The sequence below is a fragment of the Oncorhynchus tshawytscha genome, unplaced genomic scaffold, assembly GCF_018296145.1.
Source record: "Oncorhynchus tshawytscha isolate Ot180627B unplaced genomic scaffold, Otsh_v2.0 Un_contig_866_pilon_pilon, whole genome shotgun sequence".
Taxonomy (NCBI): Eukaryota; Metazoa; Chordata; class Actinopteri; order Salmoniformes; family Salmonidae; genus Oncorhynchus; species Oncorhynchus tshawytscha.
Window position 1 is genome coordinate 205,703 of NW_024609600.1, and position 24,298 is coordinate 230,000.

The 24,298-nt window shown below is 45.8% G+C and overlaps 1 protein-coding gene across 1 annotated transcript in view; it reads left to right on the forward strand.

The window, feature by feature from the left end:
• The first annotated feature begins 1,776 nt into the window (after nt 1-1,776).
• Nucleotides 1,777-24,298, forward strand: part of LOC112242289 (suppressor of cytokine signaling 7) — a 22,724-nt gene continuing 202 nt past the window's right edge. The window contains exons 1-3 of the mRNA XM_042316158.1: nt 1,777-2,165; nt 21,687-22,747; nt 23,918-24,298. The exon at nt 23,918-24,298 is cut by the window's right edge and continues 202 nt beyond it. Of these exons, the coding sequence (XP_042172092.1) occupies nt 21,894-22,747; nt 23,918-24,245 (1,182 nt within the window). The 5' untranslated portion in view covers nt 1,777-2,165; nt 21,687-21,893 and the 3' untranslated portion in view covers nt 24,246-24,298. The remainder of the gene's footprint in view (nt 2,166-21,686; nt 22,748-23,917) is intronic.

Here is a 24,298-nt window from a genome sequence, read left to right on the forward strand (position 1 = left end):
GAAGGGTCAGCATATACAGTGTTCAGGAGACCAAGAGGGGACAGGTTAGGAGGGGAAGGGTCAGCATATACAGTGTTCAGGAGACCAAGAGGGGAAGGATCAGCATATACAGTGTTCAGGAGACCAAGAGGGGAAGGGTCAGCATATACAGTGTTCAGGTGTCTGTCTGTCTGTCTGTCTGTCTGTCTGTCTGTCTGTCTGTCTGTCTGTCTGTCTGTCTGTCTGTCTGTCTGTCTGTCTGTCTGTCTGTCTGCTGAATGAGCTGAGTCTGTTTATCAGAACCATAGTCACCCTCTCATATCCCTATAACATATGTTATCAGCACACACACACACACACACACACACACACACACACACACACACACACACACACACACACACACACACACACACACACACACACACACACACACACACACACACACACACACACACACACACAGTGCTAAATCACATGATTTCAGAGAAAGGAGAGCAAAAGCGAAAGTGAAAGTGTGTTCTGACCAGCTGGCAGGAAGCCAAGGCCCTCTGGGGAACAGACATGGCATGTATACATACACACACCCACACACACGGGCACATGTACGCACACACACACACACACACACACGGGAACACACACACACGGGAACACACACACACACACACACATGGAACACACACACACGGGAACACACACACACACACGGGAACACACACACACACACACGGGAACACATGGAACACACACACACACGGGAACACACACACACACGGGAACACACACACGGGAACACACACACACGCACGGGAACACACACACGCACACGGGAACACACACACACACACACGGGAACACACACACACACGGGAACACACACACACACACGGGAACACACACACACACACGGGAACACACACACACACGGGAACACACACACACACGGGAACACACACACACACGGGAACACACACACACACACACACGCTCACTTATGGGAACACACCTGTTGGCTCGCAGCCCGGTCTGATAGACTAGACGGAGTATATTTAACGTATATCTGGCTCCCTAGTGGGTGGATCTGGCTCCCTAGTGGCTGGATCTGGCTCCCTAGTGGCTGGATCTGGCTCCCTAGTGGCTGGATCTGGCTCCCTAGTGGCTGGATCTGGCTCCCTAGTGGCTGGATCTGGCTCCCTAGTGGGTCGGCCTTGCTCCCTAGTGGGTGGGCCTGGCTCCCTAGTGGGTTGGCCTGGCTCCCTGGTGGGTGGATATGGCTCCCTAGTGGCTGGATCTGGCTCCCTAGTGGCTGGATCTGGCTCCCTAGTGGCTGGATCTGGCTCCCTAGTGGCTGGATCTGGCTCCCTAGTGGCTGGATCTGGCTCCCTAGTGGGTCGGCCTTGCTCCCTAGTGGGTGGGCCTGGCTCCCTAGTGGGTTGGCCTGGCTCCCTGGTGGGTGGATATGGCTCCCTAGTGGGTGGGCCTGGCTCCCTAGTGGGTCGGCCTTGCTCCCTAGTGGGTCGGCCTGGCTCCCTAGTGGGTCGGCCTTGCTCCCTAGTGGGTCGGCCTGGCTCCCTAGTGGGTCGGCCTTGATCCCCAGTGGCTGGGCCTGGCTCCCTAGTAAACAGGTACACTAAACAGGTACACTAAACAGGAGACTCAAAGTCATTGCAGGTTCTGCCCACCCATCTCAGCACAAAGCAGCTCTCCATTCCTCCTTACAGGATTCTCGTCCTCCCCTTTTCACCATGGGGAGTGTAGTACATATTGTAACATACCTTCTAAGACAGTATATGGTAGGTATCGTTTTAATGACGTATGACGACAGAGAACGTTTGGATGGTTCTTGGAAAGCGCACGCGGTCACAGGACTCGGGACACTTTGAAGCGGGGAGGAGTTACGGTGGTGTGTTCGTTTGAACTTTTTTTTTGTGTTGTTTCGTTCAACTCGAGATACCGTTTCAGGCAAGACGACAGTATAGGAAACATGGTTGACTGGCAGGCTACTACATCCAAGATCTGTGAAACTTAAGTAGCGCGTATGGTTACACGTGTCTGAAAACGGGAACATGAAGACCTTTGACGGTGACGGTAATGTAATGGTGTGATTTATAGCGGACGCATTGCACGCGAAGTCTCCCACCACGGATTAATTTGGTTAACGTCTCATTCCTCTCCAGAAAACGGTAAGCACCCGACGCTCCCCAACTTGCTCCATTTGAAACAAGACTACGGTCATATTTTTTGTTGCATTTATCGGGAATACATGAATCTATTTTTTTACTTTTGAATGAAGTTGGTGCGGTGCTGCATTTATTAATGTATAAAGAATATAAAGAGCGTTTGAATGGTAACTGGTGAGCTGTAGCTTGAAGTTCGAGGCAAGTTTGCACAATGAGCTGGTTTGCATGGCAGAGCTGTTGTCCAGGCGTTATAGCAGAGCTGTTGTCCAGGCGTTATAGCAGAGCTGTTGTCCAGGCGTTATAGCAGAGCTGTTGTCCAGGCGTTATAGCAGAGCTGTTGTCCAGGCGTTATAGCAGAGCTGTTGTCCAGTCATTATAACTGAACCCACCGCAGAGCTGTTGTCCAGTCATTATAACTGAACCCACCGCAGAGCTGTTGTCCAGTCAGACTGAAAGTAAATATATATATATAAAGTGAAAGTGTTTCCTTAAACAACCCGTCTCGCGGCTGCTGCCAGAATCTTCCAAACAGACACAGTTCTGTTATCGTGCCTCTGATTATGTTTTATAACAGCTAAAAAACAGGAAGATAAAGACACTGTCCTGTTAACAGTTAACAGCTATAACTAAGAAGATAAAGACACGCTTCTAACATCACATTTTATTGGTCACACATATTTAGTAAATGTTATTGCGTTATTGCGGGTGTAGCGATGTGCTTGGCAGGTTGATGAAGAACACATTGTTATTGAGAATGATCACCTGGTAAGAAGCAAAACGCCTCCTGTTTGGGCAGAGGATTTAAAGAAAGGGGGCTCCCGAGTGACCAACAGCACAGATACACTACATGACCAACAGCACATGGCAGGGTAGCCGAGTGGTTAGAGCGTTGAAAGGATGCAAGTTCAAACCCCCGAGCTGACAAGGTACAAATCTGTCGTTCTGCCCCTGAACTGTTCCCCGGTAGGCCGTCAGTGAGAAGAATTTGTTCTTAACTGACTTGAAATAAAGCAAGGTAAATAAACAAGACACTGCATCTCAGTGCTCGAGGAGTCACAGGGCGGCGCACAATTGGCCCAGCGTCGTCCGGGGTTTGGCCCGTCATTGTAAATAATAATTTGTTCTTAACTGACTTGCCTAGTTAAATACACATAAAAGACATGGAGAACATCGACAGAACTTGGCAACAGCACAGATACACTACATGACCAACAGATACACTACATGACCAACAGCACAGATACACTACATGACCAACAGATACACTACATGACCAACAGCACAGATACACTACATGACCAACAGATACACTACATGACCAACAGCACAGATACACTACATGACCAACAGATACACTACATGACCAACAGCACAGATACACTACACAGACCAACAGATACACTACATGACCAACAGCACAGATACACTACATGACCAACAGCACAGATACACTACATGACCAACAGGACAGATACACTACATGACCAACAGGACAGATACACTACATGACCAACAGCACAGATACACTACATGACCAACAGATACACTACATGACCAACAGCACAGATACACTACATGACCAACAGCACAGATACACTACATGACCAACAGATACACTACATGACCAACAGCACAGATACACTACATGACCAACAGATACACTACATGACCAACAGCACAGATACACTACATGACCAGCACAGATACACTACATGACCAACAGATACACTACATGACCAACAGCACAGATACACTACATGACCAACAGATACACTACATGACCAACAGCACAGATACACTACATGACCAACAGCACAGATACACTACATGACCAACAGCACAGATACACTACATGACCAACAGGACAGATACACTACATGACCAACAGCACAGATACACTACATGACCAACAGATACACTACATGACCAACAGCACAGATACACTACATGACCAACAGCACAGATACACTACATGACCAACAGATACACTACATGACCAACAGCACAGATACACTACATGACCAACAGATACACTACATGACCAACAGCACAGATACACTACATGACCAACAGCACAGATACACACAGATACACTACATGACCAACAGCACAGATACACTACATGACCAACAGATACACTACATGACCAACAGATACACTACATGACCAACAGCACAGATACACTACATGACCAACAGCACAGATACACTACATGACCAACAGCACAGATACACTACATGACCAACAGGACAGATACACTACATGACCAACAGCACAGATACACTACATGACCAACAGCACAGATACACTACATGACCATGACAGATAGATACACTACATGACCAACAGCACAGATACACTACATGACCAACAGCACAGATACACTACATGACCAACAGCACAGATACACTACATGACCAACAGCACAGATACACTACATGACCAACAGATACACTACATGACCAACAGATACACTACATGACCAACAGCACAGATACACTACATGACCAACAGCACAGATACACTACATGACCAACAGCACAGATACACTACATGACCAACAGCACAGATACACTACATGACCACAGATACACTACATGACCAACAGATACACTACATGACCAGCACAGATACACTACATGACCAACAGCACAGATACACTACATGACCAACAGCACAGATACACTACATGACCAACAGCACAGATACACTACATGACCAACAGATACACTACATGACCAACAGACAGATACACTACATGACCAACAGATACACTACATGACCAACAGCACAGATACACTACATGACCAACAGCACAGATACACTACATGACCAACAGCACAGATACACTACATGACCAACAGATACACTACATGACCCAGCACAGATACACTACATGACCAACAGCACAGATACACTACATGACCAACAGCACAGATACACTACATGACCAACAGCACAGATACACTACATGACCAACAGCACAGATACACTACATGACCAACAGCACAGATACACTACATGACCAACAGCACAGATACACTACATGACCAACAGATACACTACATGACCAACAGCACAGATACACTACATGACCAACAGCACAGATACACTACATGACCAACAGCACAGATACACTACATGACCAACAGCACAGATACACTACATGACCAACAGATACACTACATGACCAGCACAGATACACTACATGACCAACAGCACAGATACACTACATGACCAACAGCACAGATACACTACATGACCAACAGCACAGATACACTACATGACCAACAGCACAGATACACTACATGACCAACAGCACAGATACACTACATGACCAACAGCACAGATACACTACATGACCAACAGATACACTACATGACCAACAGCACAGATACACTACATGACCAACAGCACAGATACACTACATGACCAACAGCACAGATACACTACATGACCAACAGCACAGATACACTACATGACCAACAGCACAGATACACTACATGACCAACAGCACAGATACACTACATGACCAACAGCACAGATACACTACATGACCAACAGCACAGATACACTACATGACCAACAGCACAGATACACTACATGACCAACAGCACAGATACACTACATGACCAACAGCACAGATACACTACATGACCAACAGCACAGATACACTACATGACCAACAGCACAGATACACTACATGACCAACAGCACAGATACACTACATGACCAACAGCACAGATACACTACATGACCAACAGCACAGATACACTACATGACCAACAGATACACTACATGACCAACAGATACACTACATGACCAACAGATACACTACATGACCAACAGATACACTACATGACCAACAGATACACTACATGACCAACAGATACACTACATGACCAACAGATACACTACATGACCAACAGCACAGATACACTACATGACCAACAGCACAGATACACTACATGACCAACAGCACAGATACACTACATGACCAACAGATACACTACATGACCAACAGCATGACCAACAGATACACTACATGACCAACAGCACAGATACACTACATGACCAACAGATACACTACATGACCAACAGATACACTACATGACCAACAGACTACACTACATGACCAACAGCACAGATACACTACATGACCAACACACAGATACAACACATGACCAACAGCACAGATACACTACATGACCAACAGCACAGATACACTACATGACCAACAGCACAGATACACTACATGACCAACAGCACAGATACACTACATGACCAACAGCACAGATACACTACATGACCAACAGCACAGATACACTACATGACCAACAGATACACTACATGACCAACAGCACAGATACACTACATGACCAACAGCACAGATACACTACATGACCAACAGCACAGATACACTACATGACCAACAGCACAGATACACTACATGACCAACAGATACACTACATGACCAACAGATACACTACATGACCAACAGCACAGATACACTACATGACCAACAGCACAGATACACTACATGACCAACAGCACAGATACACTACATGACCAACAGGACAGATACACTACATGACCAACAGCACAGATACACTACATGACCAACACCAACAGATACTACATGCACAGATACACTACATGACCAACAGCACAGATACACTACATGACCAACAGATACACTACATGACCAACAGCACAGATACACTACATGACCAACAGCACAGATACACTACATGACCAACAGCACAGATACACTACATGACCAACAGCACAGATACACTACATGACCAACAGCACAGATACACTACATGACCAACAGCACAGATACACTACATGACCAACAGCACAGATACACTACATGACCAACAGCACAGATACACTACATGACCAACAGCACAGATACACTACATGACCAACAGCACAGATACACTACATGACCAACAGCACAGATACACTACATGACCAACAGCACAGATACACTACATGACCAACAGCACAGATACACTACATGACCAACAGCACAGATACACTACATGACCAACAGCACAGATACACTACATGACCAACAGCACAGATACACTACATGACCAACAGATACACTACATGACCAACAGATACACTACATGACCAACAGATACACTACATGACCAACAGCACAGATACACTACATGACCAACAGCACAGATACACTACATGACCAACAGATACACTACATGACCAACAGCACAGATACACTACATGACCAACAGCACAGATACACTACATGACCAACAGCACAGATACACTACATGACCAACAGCACAGATACACTACATGACCAACAACAGATACACTACATGACCAACAGCACAGATACACTACATGACCAACAGCACAGATACACTACATGACCAACAGATACACTACATGACCAACAGATACACTACATGACCAACAGATACACTACATGACCAACAGCACAGATACACTACATGACCAACAGCACAGATACACTACATGACCAACAGCACAGATACACTACATGACCAACAGCACAGATACACTACATGACCAACAGATACACTACATGACCAACAGCACAGATACACTACATGACCAACAGCACAGATACACTTCATGACCAACAGCACAGATACACTACATGACCAACAGCACAGATACACTACATGACCAACAGCACAGATACACTACATGACCAACAGGACAGATACACTACATGACCAACAGCACAGATACACTACATGACCAACAGCACAGATACACTACATGACCAACAGATACACTACATGACCAACAGCACAGATACACTACATGACCAACAGATACACTACATGACCAACATGACCACAGATACACTACATGACCAACAGATACACTACATGACCAACAGCACAGATACACTACATGACCAACAGCACAGATACACTACATGACCAACAGCACAGATACACTACATGACCAACAGCACAGATACACTACATGACCAACAGCACAGATACACTACATGACCAACAGCACAGATACACTACATGACCAACAGCACAGATACACTACATGACCAACAGCACAGATACACTACATGACCAACAGATACACTACATGACCAACAGCACAGATACACTACATGACCAACAGCACAGATACACTACATGACCAACAGATACACTACATGACCAACAGATACACTACATGACCAACAGCACAGATACACTACATGACCAACAGGACACTACATGACCAACAGCACAGATACACTACATGACCAACAGCACAGATACACTACATGACCAACAGCACAGATACACTACATGACCAACAGATACACTACATGACCAACAGCACAGATACACTACATGACCAACAGCACAGATACACTACATGACCAACAGGACAGATACACTACATGACCAACAGCACAGATACACTACATGACCAACAGCACAGATACACTACATGACCAACAGCACAGATACACTACATGACCAACAGCACAGATACACTACATGACCAACAGCACAGATACACTACATGACCAACAGATACACTACATGACCAACAGCACAGATACACTACATGACCAACAGCACAGATACACTACATGACCAACAGCACAGATACACTACATGACCAACAGGACAGATACACTACATGACCAACAGCACAGATACACACTACATGACCAACAGCACAGATACACTACATGACCAACAGCACAGATACACTACATGACCAACAGCACAGATACACTACATGACCAACAGCACAGATACACTACATGACCAACAGCACAGATACACTACATGACCAACAGCACAGATACACTACATGACCAACAGATACACTACATGACCAACAGATACACTACATGACCAACAGATACACTACATGACCAACAGCACAGATACACTACATGACCAACAGCACAGATACACTACATGACCAACAGCACAGATACACTACATGACCAACAGCACAGATACACTACATGACCAACAGCACAGATACACTACATGACCAACAGCACAGATACACTACATGACCAGCACAGATACACTACATGACCAACAGCACAGATACACTACATGACCAACAGCACAGATACACTACATGACCAACAGATACACTACATGACCAACAGATACACTACATACACTGACCATGACCAACAGATACACTACATGACCAACAGCACAGATACACTACATGACCAACAGCACAGATACACTACATGACCAACAGCACAGATACACTACATGACCAACAGCACAGATACACTACATGACCAACAGATACACTACATGACCAACAGCACAGATACACTACATGACCAACAGCACAGATACACTACATGACCAACAGCACAGATACACTACATGACCAACAGCACAGATACACTACATGACCAACAGCACAGATACACTACATGACCAACAGCACAGATACACTACATGACCAACAGCACAGATACACTACATGACCAACAGCACAGATACACTACATGACCAACAGATACACTACATGACCCAGCACAGATACACTACATGACCAACAGATACACTACATGACCAACAGCACAGATACACTACATGACCAACAGATACACTACATGACCAACAGCACAGATACACTACATGACCAACAGCACAGATACACTACATGACCAACAGCACAGATACACTACATGACCAACAGCACAGATACACTACATGACCAACAGCACAGATACACTACATGACCAACAGCACAGATACACTACATGACCAACAGCACAGATACACTACATGACCAACAGCACAGATACACTACATGACCAACAGATACACTACATGACCAACAGCACAGATACACTACATGACCAACAGCACAGATACACTACATGACCAACAGATACACTACATGACCAACAGATACACTACATGACCAACAGCACAGATACACTACATGACCAACAGGACACTACATGACCAACAGCACAGATACACTACATGACCAACAGCACAGATACACTACATGACCAACAGCACAGATACACTACATGACCAACAGATACACTACATGACCAACAGCACAGATACACTACATGACCAACAGCACAGATACACTACATGACCAACAGGACAGATACACTACATGACCAACAGCACAGATACACTACATGACCAACAGCACAGATACACTACATGACCAACAGCACAGATACACTACATGACCAACAGCACAGATACACTACATGACCAACAGCACAGATACATGACAGATACACTACATGACCAACAGATACACTACATGACCAACAGCACAGATACACTACATGACCAACAGCACAGATACACTACATGACCAACAGCACAGATACACTACATGACCAACAGCACAGATACACTACATGACCAACAGCACAGATACACTACATGACCAACAGCACAGATACACTACATGACCAACAGCACAGATACACTACATGACCAACAGCACAGATACACTACATGACCAACAGCACAGATACACTACATGACCAACAGCACAGATACACTACATGACCAACAGCACAGATACACTACATGACCAACAGCACAGATACACTACATGACCAACAGCACAGATACACTACATGACCAACAGCACAGATACACTACATGACCAACAGCACAGATACACTACATGACCAACAGCACAGATACACTACATGACCAACAGCACAGATACACTACATGACCAACAGCACAGATACACTACATGACCAACAGCACAGATACACTACATGACCAACAGATACACTACATGACCAACAGCACAGATACACTACATGACCAACAGATACACTACATGACCAACCAGACATGCACAGATACACTACATGACCAACAGATACACTACATGACCAACAGCACAGATACACTACATGACCAACAGCACAGATACACTACATGACCAACAGCACAGATACACTACATGACCAACAGCACAGATACACTACATGACCAACAGCACAGATACACTACATGACCAACAGCACAGATACACTACATGACCAACAGCACAGATACACTACATGACCAACAGCACAGATACACTACATGACCAACAGCACAGATACACATGACCATGACCAACAGATACACTACATGACCAACAGCACAGATACACTACATGACCAACAGCACAGATACACTACATGACCAACAGATACACTACATGACCAACAGATACACTACATGACCAACAGCACAGATACACTACATGACCAACAGGACACTACATGACCAACAGCACAGATACACTACATGACCAACAGCACAGATACACTACATGACCAACAGCACAGATACACTACATGACCAACAGCACAGATACACTACATGACCAACAGCACAGATACACTACATGACCAACAGCACAGATACACTACATGACCAACAGCACAGATACACTACATGACCAACAGCACAGATACACTACATGACCAACAGCACAGATACACTACATGACCAACAGCACAGATACACTACATGACCAACAGCACAGATACACTACATGACCAACAGCACAGATACACTACATGACCAACAGATACACTACATGACCAACAGCACAGATACACTACATGACCAACAGCACAGATACACTACATGACCAACAGCACAGATACACTACATGACCAACAGATACACTACATGACCAACAGCACAGATACACTACATGACCAACAGCACAGATACACTACATGACCAACAGCACAGATACACTACATGACCACTACATGACCAACAGCAGATACACTACATGACCAACAGCACAGATACACTACATGACCAACAGCACAGATACACTACATGACCAACAGATACACTACATGACCAACAGATACACTACATGACCAACAGATACACTACATGACCAACAGCACAGATACACTACATGACCAACAGCACAGATACACTACATGACCAACAGCACAGATACACTACATGACCAACAGCACAGATACACTACATGACCAACAGATACACTACATGACCAACAGCACAGATACACTACATGACCAACAGCACAGATACACTTCATGACCAACAGCACAGATACACTACATGACCAACAGATACACTACATGACCAACAGCACAGATACACTACATGACCACACAGACCACACATGACCAACAGCACAGATACACTACATGACCAACAGCACAGATACACTACATGACCAACAGCACAGATACACTACATGACCAACAGATACACTACATGACCAACAGCACAGATACACTACATGACCAACAGCACAGATACACTACATGACCAACAGCACAGATACACTACATGACCAACAGCACAGATACACTACATGACCAACAGCACAGATACACAGATACATGACCAACAGCACAGATACACTACATGACCAACAGATACACTACATGACCAACAGCACAGATACACTACATGACCAACAGCACAGATACACTACATGACCAACAGACAGATACATGACCAACAGCAACAGATACACTACATGACCAACAGCACAGATACACTACATGACCAACAGCACAGATACACTACATGACCAACAGCACAGATACACTACATGACCAACAGCACAGATACACTACATGACCAACAGCACAGATACACTACATGACCAACAGCACAGATACACTACATGACCAACAGATACACTACATGACCAACAGCACAGATACACTACATGACCAACAGCACAGATACACTACATGACCAACAGATACACTACATGACCAACAGATACACTACATGACCAACAGATACACTACATGACCAACAGCACAGATACACTACATGACCAACAGCACAGATACACTACATGACCAACAGCACAGATACACTACATGACCAACAGCACAGATACACTACATGACCAACAGCACAGATACACTACATGACCAACAGATACACTATATGACCAACAGCACAGATACACTATATGACCAACAGCACAGATACACTACATGACCAACAGGACAGATACACTACATGACCAACAGCACAGATACACTATATGACCAACAGCACAGATACACTACATGACCAACAGCACAGATACACTACATGACCAACAGATACACTATATGACCAACAGCACAGATACACTACATGACCAACAGCACAGATACACTACATGACCAACAGCACAGATACACTATATGACCAACAGCACAGATACACTAGCACAGATGACCAACAGCACAGATACACTACATGACCAACAGCACAGATACACTACATGACCAACAGCACAGATACACTATATGACCAACAGCACAGATACACTACATGACCAACAGCACAGATACACTATATGACCAACAGCACAGATACACTACATGACCAACAGCACAGATACACTACATGACCAACAGCACAGATACACTACATGACCAACAGCACAGATACACTACATGACCAACAGCACAGATACACTACATGACCAACAGCACAGATACACTACATGACCAACAGCACAGATACACTACATGACCAACAGCACAGATACACTACATGACCAACAGCACAGATACACTACATGACCAACAGCACAGATACACTACATGACCAACAGCACAGATACACTACATGACCAACAGCACAGATACACTACATGACCAACAGCACAGATACACTACATGACCAACAGCACAGATACACTACATGACCAACAGATACACTATATGACCAACAGCACAGATACACTACATGACCAACAGCACAGATACACTACATGACCAACAGCACAGATACACTACATGACCAACAGCACAGATACACTACATGACCAACAGCACAGATACACTACATGACCAACAGCACAGATACACTACATGACCAACAGCACAGATACACTACATGACCAACAGATACACTACATGACCAACAGCACAGATACACTACATGACCAACAGCACAGATACACTACATGACCAACAGCACAGATACACTACATGACCAACAGCACAGATACACTACATGACCAACAGCACAGATACACTACATGACCAACAGCACAGATACACTACATGACCAACAGCACAGATACACTACATGACCAACAGCACAGATACACTACATGACCAACAGCACAGATACACTACATGACCAACAGATACACTACATGACCAACAGCACAGATACACTACATGACCAACAGCACAGATACACTACATGACCAACAGCATGACCAGACAGATACACTACATGACCAACAGGACAGATACACTACATGACCAACAGCACAGATACACTACATGACCAACAGTATGTGGACACTACATGACCAACAGCACAGATACACTACATGACCAACAGCACAGATACACTACATGACCAACAGGACAGATACACTACATGACCAACAGCACAGATACACTACATGACCAACAGCACAGATACACTACATGACCAACAGCACAGATACACTACATGACCAACAGGACAGATACACTACATGACAGCACACACTACATGCACAGATACACTACATGACCAACAGCACAGATACACTACATGACCAACAGCACAGATACACTACATGACCAACAGCACAGATACACTACATGACCAACAGCACAGATACACTACATGACCAACAGCACAGATACACTACATGACCAACAGCACAGATACACTACATGACCAACAGGACAGATACACTACATGACCAACAGGACAGATACACTACATGACCAACAGGACAGATACACTACATGACCAACAGCACAGATACACTACATGACCAACAGCACAGATACACTACATGACCATGACCAGCACAGATACACTACATGACCAACAGCACAGATACACTACATGACCAACAGCACAGATACACTACATGACCAACAGCACAGATACACTACATGACCAACAGCACAGATACACTACATGACCAACAGCACAGATACACTACATGACCAACAGCACAGATACACTACATGACCAACAGCACAGATACACTACATGACCAACAGCACAGATACACTACATGACCAACAGCACAGATACACTACATGACCAACAGCACAGATACACTACATGACCAACAGCACAGATACACTACATGACCAACAGCACAGATACACTACATGACCAACAGCACAGATACACTACATGACCAACAGCACAGATACACTACATGACCAACAGCACAGATACACTACATGACCAACAGCACAGATACACTACATGACCAACAGCACAGATACACTACATGACCAACAGCACAGATACACTACATGACCAAACAGCACAGATACACTACATGACCAACAGATACACTACATGACCAACAGATACACTACATGACCAACAGCACAGATACACTACATGACCAACAGCACAGATACACTACATGACCAACAGCACAGATACACTACATGACCAACAGATACACTACATGACCAACAGCACAGATACACTACATGACCAACAGCACAGATACACTACATGACCAACAGCACAGACACTACATGACCAACAGCACAGATACACTACATGACCAACAGCACAGATACACTACATGACCAACAGATACACTACATGACCAACAGCACAGATACACTACATGACCAACAGCACAGATACACTACATGACCAACAGCACAGATACACTACATGACCAACAGCACAGATACACTACATGACCAACAGCACAGATACACTACATGACCAACAGCACAGATACACTACATGACCAACAGCACAGATACACTACATGACCAACAGCACAGATACACTACATGACCAACAGCACAGATACACTACATGACCAACAGATACACTACATGACCAACAGCACAGATACACTACATGACCAACAGATACACTACATGACCAACAGCACAGATACACTACATGACCAACAGATACACTACAGATGACCATGAACAGCACAGATACACTACATGACCAACAGCACAGATACACTACATGACCAACAGCACAGATACACTACATGACCAACAGCACAGATACACTACATGACCAACAGCACAGATACACTACATGACCAACAGCACAGATACACTACATGACCAACAGCACAGATACACTACATGACCAACAGCACAGATACACTACATGACCAGCACAGATACACTACATGACCAACAGCACAGATACACTACATGACCAACAGCACAGATACACTACATGACCAACAGATACACTACATGACCAACAGCACAGATACACTACATGACCAACAGCACAGATACACTACATGACCAACAGGACACTACATGACCAACAGCACAGATACACTGACATGACTACATGACCAGCACAGATACACTACATGACCAACAGATACACTACATGACCAACAGCACAGATACACTACATGACCAACAGCACAGATACACTACATGACCAACAGCACAGATACACTACATGACCAACAGCACAGATACACTACATGACCAACAGCACAGATACACTACATGACCAACAGCACAGATACACTACATGACCAACAGCACAGATACACTACATGACCAACAGCACAGATACACTACATGACCAACAGCACAGATACACTACATGACCAACAGCACAGATACACTACATGACCACACAGCACAGATACACTACATGACCAACAGCACAGATACACTACATGACCAACAGCACAGATACACTACATGACCAACAGCACAGATACACTACATGACCAACAGCACAGATACACTACATGACCAACAGCACAGATACACTACATGACCAACAGCACAGATACACTACATGACCAACAGCACAGATACACTACATGACCAACAGCACAGATACACTACATGACCAACAGCACAGATACACTACATGACCAACAGCACAGATACACTACATGACCAACAGCACAGATACACTACATGACCAACAGCACAGATACACTACATGACCAACAGCACAGATACACTACATGACCAACAGCACAGATACACTACATGACCAACAGCACAGATACACTACATGACCAACAGCACAGATACACTACATGACCAACAGCACAGATACACTACATGACCAACAGATGTGGACACTACATGACCAACAGCACAGATACACTACATGACCAACAGCACAGATACACTACATGACCAACAGCACAGATACACTACATGACCAACAGATACACTACATGACCAACAGCACAGATACACTACATGACCAACAGATACACTACATGACCAACAGATACACTACATGACCAACAGCACAGATACACTACATGACCAACAGCACAGATACACTACATGACCAACAGCACAGATACACTACATGACCAACAGCACAGATACACTACATGACCAACAGCACAGATACACTACATGACCAACAGATACACTACATGACCAACAGCACAGATACACTACATGACCAACAGCACAGATACACTACATGACCAACAGCACAGATACACTACATGACCAACAGCACAGATACACTACATGACCAACAGCACAGATACACTACATGACCAACAGCACAGATACACTACATGACCAACAGCACAGATACACTACATGACCAACAGCACAGATACACTACATGACCAACAGCACAGATACACTACATGACCAACAGCACAGATACACTACATGACCAACAGTATGTGGACACTACATGACCAACAGCACAGATACACTACATGACCAACAGCACAGATACACTACATGACCAACAGTATGTGGACACTACATGACCAACAGCACAGATACACTACATGACCAACAGCACAGATACACTACATGACCAACAGATACACTACATGACCAACAGCACAGATACACTACATGACCAACAGCACAGATACACTACATGACCAACAGCACAGATACACTACATGACCAACAGCACAGATACACTACATGACCACAGCACAGATACACTACATGACCAACAGCACAGATACACTACATGACCAACAGCACAGATACACTACATGACCAACAGCACAGATACACTACATGACCAACAGCACAGATACACTACATGACCAGATACACTACATGACCAACAGCACAGATACACTACATGACCAACAGCACAGATACACTACATGACCAACAGCATGATGGACACTACATGACCAACAGCACAGATACACTACATGACCACCAGTACAGTGGACACTACATGACCAACAGCACAGATACACTACATGACCAACAGCACAGATACACTACATGACCAACAGCACAGATACACTACATGACCAACAGGACAGATACACTACATGACCAACAGCACAGATACACTACATGACCAACAGCACAGATACACTACATGACCAACAGATACACTACATGACCAACAGCACAGATACACTACATGACCAACAGCACAGATACACTACATGACCAACAGCACAGATACACTACATGACCAACAGCACAGATACACTACATGACCAACAGCACAGATACACTACATGACCAACAGCACAGATACACTACATGACCAACAGCACAGATACACTACATGACCAACAGATACACTACATGACCAACAGCACAGATACACTACATGACCAACAGATACACTACATGACCAACAGCACAGATACACTACATGACCAACAGCACAGATACACTACATGACCAACAGATACACTACATGACCAACAGCACAGATACACTACATGACCACACAGATACACTACATGACCAACAGCACAGATACACTACATGACCAACAGCACAGATACACTACATGACCAACAGCACAGATACACTACATGACCAACAGCACAGATACACTACATGACCAACAGCACAGATACACTACATGACCAACAGCACAGATACACTACATGACCAACAGCACAGATACACTACATGACCAACAGCACAGATACACTACATGACCAACAGCACAGATACACTACATGACCAACAGATACACTACATGACCAACAGCACAGATACACTACATGACCAACAGCACAGATACACTACATGACCAACAGATACACTACATGACCAACAGCACAGATACACTACATGACCAACAGCACAGATACACTACATGACCAACAGGACACTACATGACCAACAGCACAGATACACTACATGACCAACAGCACAGATACACTACATGACCAACAGATACACTACATGACCAACAGCACAGATACACTACATGACCAACAGATACACTACATGACCAACAGCACAGATACACTACATGACCAACAGCACAGATACACTACATGACCAACAGCACAGATACACTACATGACCAACAGCACAGATACACTACATGACCAACAGCACAGATACACTACATGACCAACAGCACAGATACACTACATGACCAACAGCACAGATACACTACATGACCAACAGCACAGATACACTACATGACCAACAGCACAGATACACTACATGACCAACAGCACAGATACACTACATGACCAACAGCACAGATACACTACATGACCAACAGCACAGATACACTACATGACCAACAGCACAGATACACTACATGACCAACAGCACAGATACACTACATGACCAACAGGACAGATACACTACATGACCAACAGCACAGATACACTACATGACCAACAGCACAGATACACTACATGACCAACAGCACAGATACACTACATGACCAACAGCACAGATACACTACATGACCAACAGCACAGATACACTACATGACCAACAGCACAGATACACTACATGACCAACAGCACAGATACACTACATGACCAACAGCACAGATACACTACATGACCAACAGTATGTGGACACTACATGACCAACAGCACAGATACACTACATGACCAACAGCACAGATACACTACATGACCAACAGATACACTACATGACCAACAGCACAGATACACTACATGACCAACAGATACACTACATGACCAACAGCACAGATACACTACATGACCAACAGTATGTGGACACTACATGACCAACAGCACAGATACACTACATGACCAACAGCACAGATACACTACATGACCAACAGCACAGATACACTACATGACCAACAGATACACTACATGACCAACAGCACAGATACACTACATGACCAACAGATACACTACATGACCAACAGCACAGATACACTACATGACCAACAGCACAGATACACTACATGACCAACAGCACAGATACACTACATGACCAACAGCACAGATACACTACATGACCAACAGCACAGATACACTACATGACCAACAGCACAGATACACTACATGACCAACAGCACAGATACACTACATGACCAACAGCACAGATACACTACATGACCAACAGCACAGATACACTACATGACCAACAGATACCACTACATGACCAACAGCACAGATACACTACATGACCAACAGCACAGATACACTACATGACCAACAGCACAGATACACTACATGACCAACAGCACAGATACACTACATGACCAACAGCACAGATACACTACATGACCAACAGCACAGATACACTACATGACCAACAGCACAGATACACTACATGACCAACAGCACAGATACACTACATGACCAACAGCACAGATACACTACATGACCAACAGCACAGATACACTACATGACCAACAGATACACTACATGACCAACAGCACAGATACACTACATGACCAACAGCACAGATACACTACATGACCAACAGCACAGATACACTACATGACCAACAGATACACTACATGACCAACAGCACAGATACACTACATGACCAACATGGACAGATACACTACATGACCAACAGATACACTACATGACCAACAGCACAGATACACTACATGACCAACAGCACAGATACACTACATGACCAACAGCACAGATACACTACATGACCAACAGCACAGATACACTACATGACCAACAGCACAGATACACTACATGACCAACAGTATGTGGACACTACATGACCAACAGTATGTGGACACCGGCTCCTCAAACATCTCATTCCAAAATCATGGGCGTTGGTCTGATATATCAGCCTCCAGTCTTCTGGGAAGTCAATAATATGGAGTTGGTCCCCCCCTGTTTGCTGATATAACAGCCTCCAGTCTTCTGGGAAGGATTTCCACTAGATGTTGGAACATGGTACAGCATTAACGAGGACAGATAACACCTCTACACTACAAGAAGGGAGACCACAAGGTTACATGAAGGGAGATCCACAGCAACAACATGACAGACCATAATACAAGCAGTACGGAGAGACAGACCAATCAACATCCTACGTTACTGGGTTCCCGTAACAACTACGTCCATGACGGAGTCCTTGAAACCTGAGACGGAGACTAAACTTTACAGTGTTAGTGGTGTGTGTGTGTGTGTGTGTGTGTGTGTGTGTGTGTGTGTGTGTGTGTGTGTATGTGTGTGTGTGTGTGTCTGTGTCTGTGTGTGTGTGTGTGTGTGTGTGTGTGTAACCAGCCTATGTTTTTATACAGCACCTCAATAACACCGTCCCTGTCTGTCTGTCTCTTCTCCCAGGATCTCTCCAGATCATTCTGGATCTCTCTCTCCTCGCCCCTATAGTGGATTTGGATATGGGATAGTGATCCCAGACTCCTGGACCACACACCTCCGGCCCTTCTTCAGCAAGCAGGAGTATCTTCTAGTGCGACACACACAAACCGTCAGCTGGTTCACAGTGGCTACTACTGGGGATGGGGGATCCAGTGGAGGGCTCTCTTCTGTATGATGGTCAGAGACACTCTGGCAGGAACCACAGTGGAACCATCGCAGAACCACGCGGCACCCACGCAGAACCAGGACGGAACCCAGCAGCTTCCAGGGGAAACCCTAGAACACGTAGAACAACAGAACCGCGTTCAAGAACAACAGAACCAACTCCTAGAACTCGAGAACTTCGAACTCTTAGGTCAAGAGAATGAACTCTTAGAACAACAGATCCTAGAACAACAGAACCAACTCCTAGAACTCGAGAACTTCGAACTCTTAGGTCAAGAGAATGAACTCTTAGAACAACAGAACCTAGAACAACAGATCCAACTCTTAGAACTAGAGAATACGGTCCAGACCAGCACAGACAACCGGACCACACCTCCAGACAAGACCAGTTCTGGCGGTGCCCTCCATCCAAAGTGGCCTCACCAGAGCAACTTTAGAGCGACTAGATCCAGTGTCCCTCCCCCCTGGCCAAGCCCCAGTGTCCCTTCCCCCTGGCCAAGCCCCAGTGTCCCTCTCCCCTGGCCAAGCCCCAGTGTCCCTCTCCCCTGGCCAAGCCCCAGTGTCCCTCTCCCCTGGCCAAGCCCCAGTGTCCCTCTCCCCTGGCCAAGCCCCAGTGTCCCTCTCCCCTGGCCAAGCCCCAGTGTCCCTCTCCCCTGCCTCGGACCTCTTCTCCACTTGCCCGATCCGATCCCAGACTCCTGGCCCACACACCTCCGGCCCTTCTTCAGCCAGCAGGAGTATCTTCTAGTGCGACACACACACCGTCAGCTGGTTCACAGTGGCTACTACTGGGGCCCTATGGAGATGGAGGAGGCCCACCGCACACTGCTACTCACACCGCCTGGGAGCTTCCTCATCAGGTATACACCGCACCCTTCTACACACACACTGCCTGGGAGCTTCCTCATCAGGTATACACCACACCCTGCTACACACACACCGCCTGGGAGCTTCCTCATCAGGTATACACCGCACCCTTCTACACACACACTGCCTGGGAGCTTCCTCATCAGGTATACACCGCACCCTTCTACACACACACCGCCTGGGAGCTTCCTCATCAGCTATACACCACACCCTGCTACTGACACACCGCCTGGGAGCTTCCTCATCAGGTATACACTGCACCCTGCTACACACACCGCCTGGGAGCTTCCTCATCAGGTATACACTGCACCCTGCTACTGACACCGCCTGGGAGCTTCCTCATCAGGTATACACCACACCCTGCTACACACACACCGCCTGGGAGCTTCCTCATCAGGTATACACTACACCCTGCTACACACACCGCCTGGGAGCTTCCTCATCAGGTATACTCCACACCCTGCTACACACACCGCCTGGGAGCTTCCTCATCAGGTATACACTGCACCCTGCTACACACACCGCCTGGGAGCTTCCTCATCAGGTATACACCACACCCTGCTACTGACACCGCCTGGGAGCTTCCTCATCAGGTATACACCACACCCTGCTACACACACACCGCCTGGGAGCTTCCTCATCAGGTATACACTACACCCTGCTACACACACCGCCTGGGAGCTTCCTCATCAGGTATACTCCACACCCTGCTACACACACCGCCTGGGAGCTTCCTCATCAGGTATACTCCACACCCTGCTACACACACCGCCTGGGAGATTCCTCATCAGGTATACTCCACACCCTGCTACACACACCGCCTGGGAGCTTCCTCATCAGGTATACACCACACCCTGCTACACACACCGCCTGGGAGCTTCCTCATCAGGTATACACTGCACCCTGCTACTGACACCGCCTGGGAGCTTCCTCATCAGGTATACACCACACCCTGCTACACACACACCGCCTGGGAGCTTCCTCATCAGGTATACACTGCACCCTGCTACTCACACCGCCTGGGAGCTTCCTCATCAGGTATACTCCGCACACACACACACACACACACGGCTGTTCCTCATCAGGAAACAAACAAGCACAGCCCACCCTTGCTGTTCCGTCCTGTGTAACGTTGTGCTGTCGTGTGGTTGTGTGGTTGCCAGGGACAGCAGTCAGCCGGACGTCTTCTTCACCCTCAGTTACCACGGCGACTGGGGGCCCGTCAGTGTCCGCGTCCTCCTGACCAGTCAGAGTTTCCGCCTCAACGGCAGTAACAAGGCCTTTGATTCGTTGTTCGCCTTGCTGCGGTTCTACGTGGAGTCATCCCATAGGCGGCTGCGGAGGGCGTGGCGCAGGGAGCGACCCATGACCTTACAGCAGCTGTGTAGGGGACGAATCGTGGAGTTGTACGGAGCGGAGAGGATAGATTCACTACCTGGGCTCAACCAGGTGGTCATACAGTATCTACAGGACTATCCTTATAGTATATAGACACACCCTCCTGCCGGAGAGTTTGGGGCACCACTTCCGTTTCAACAGACTGA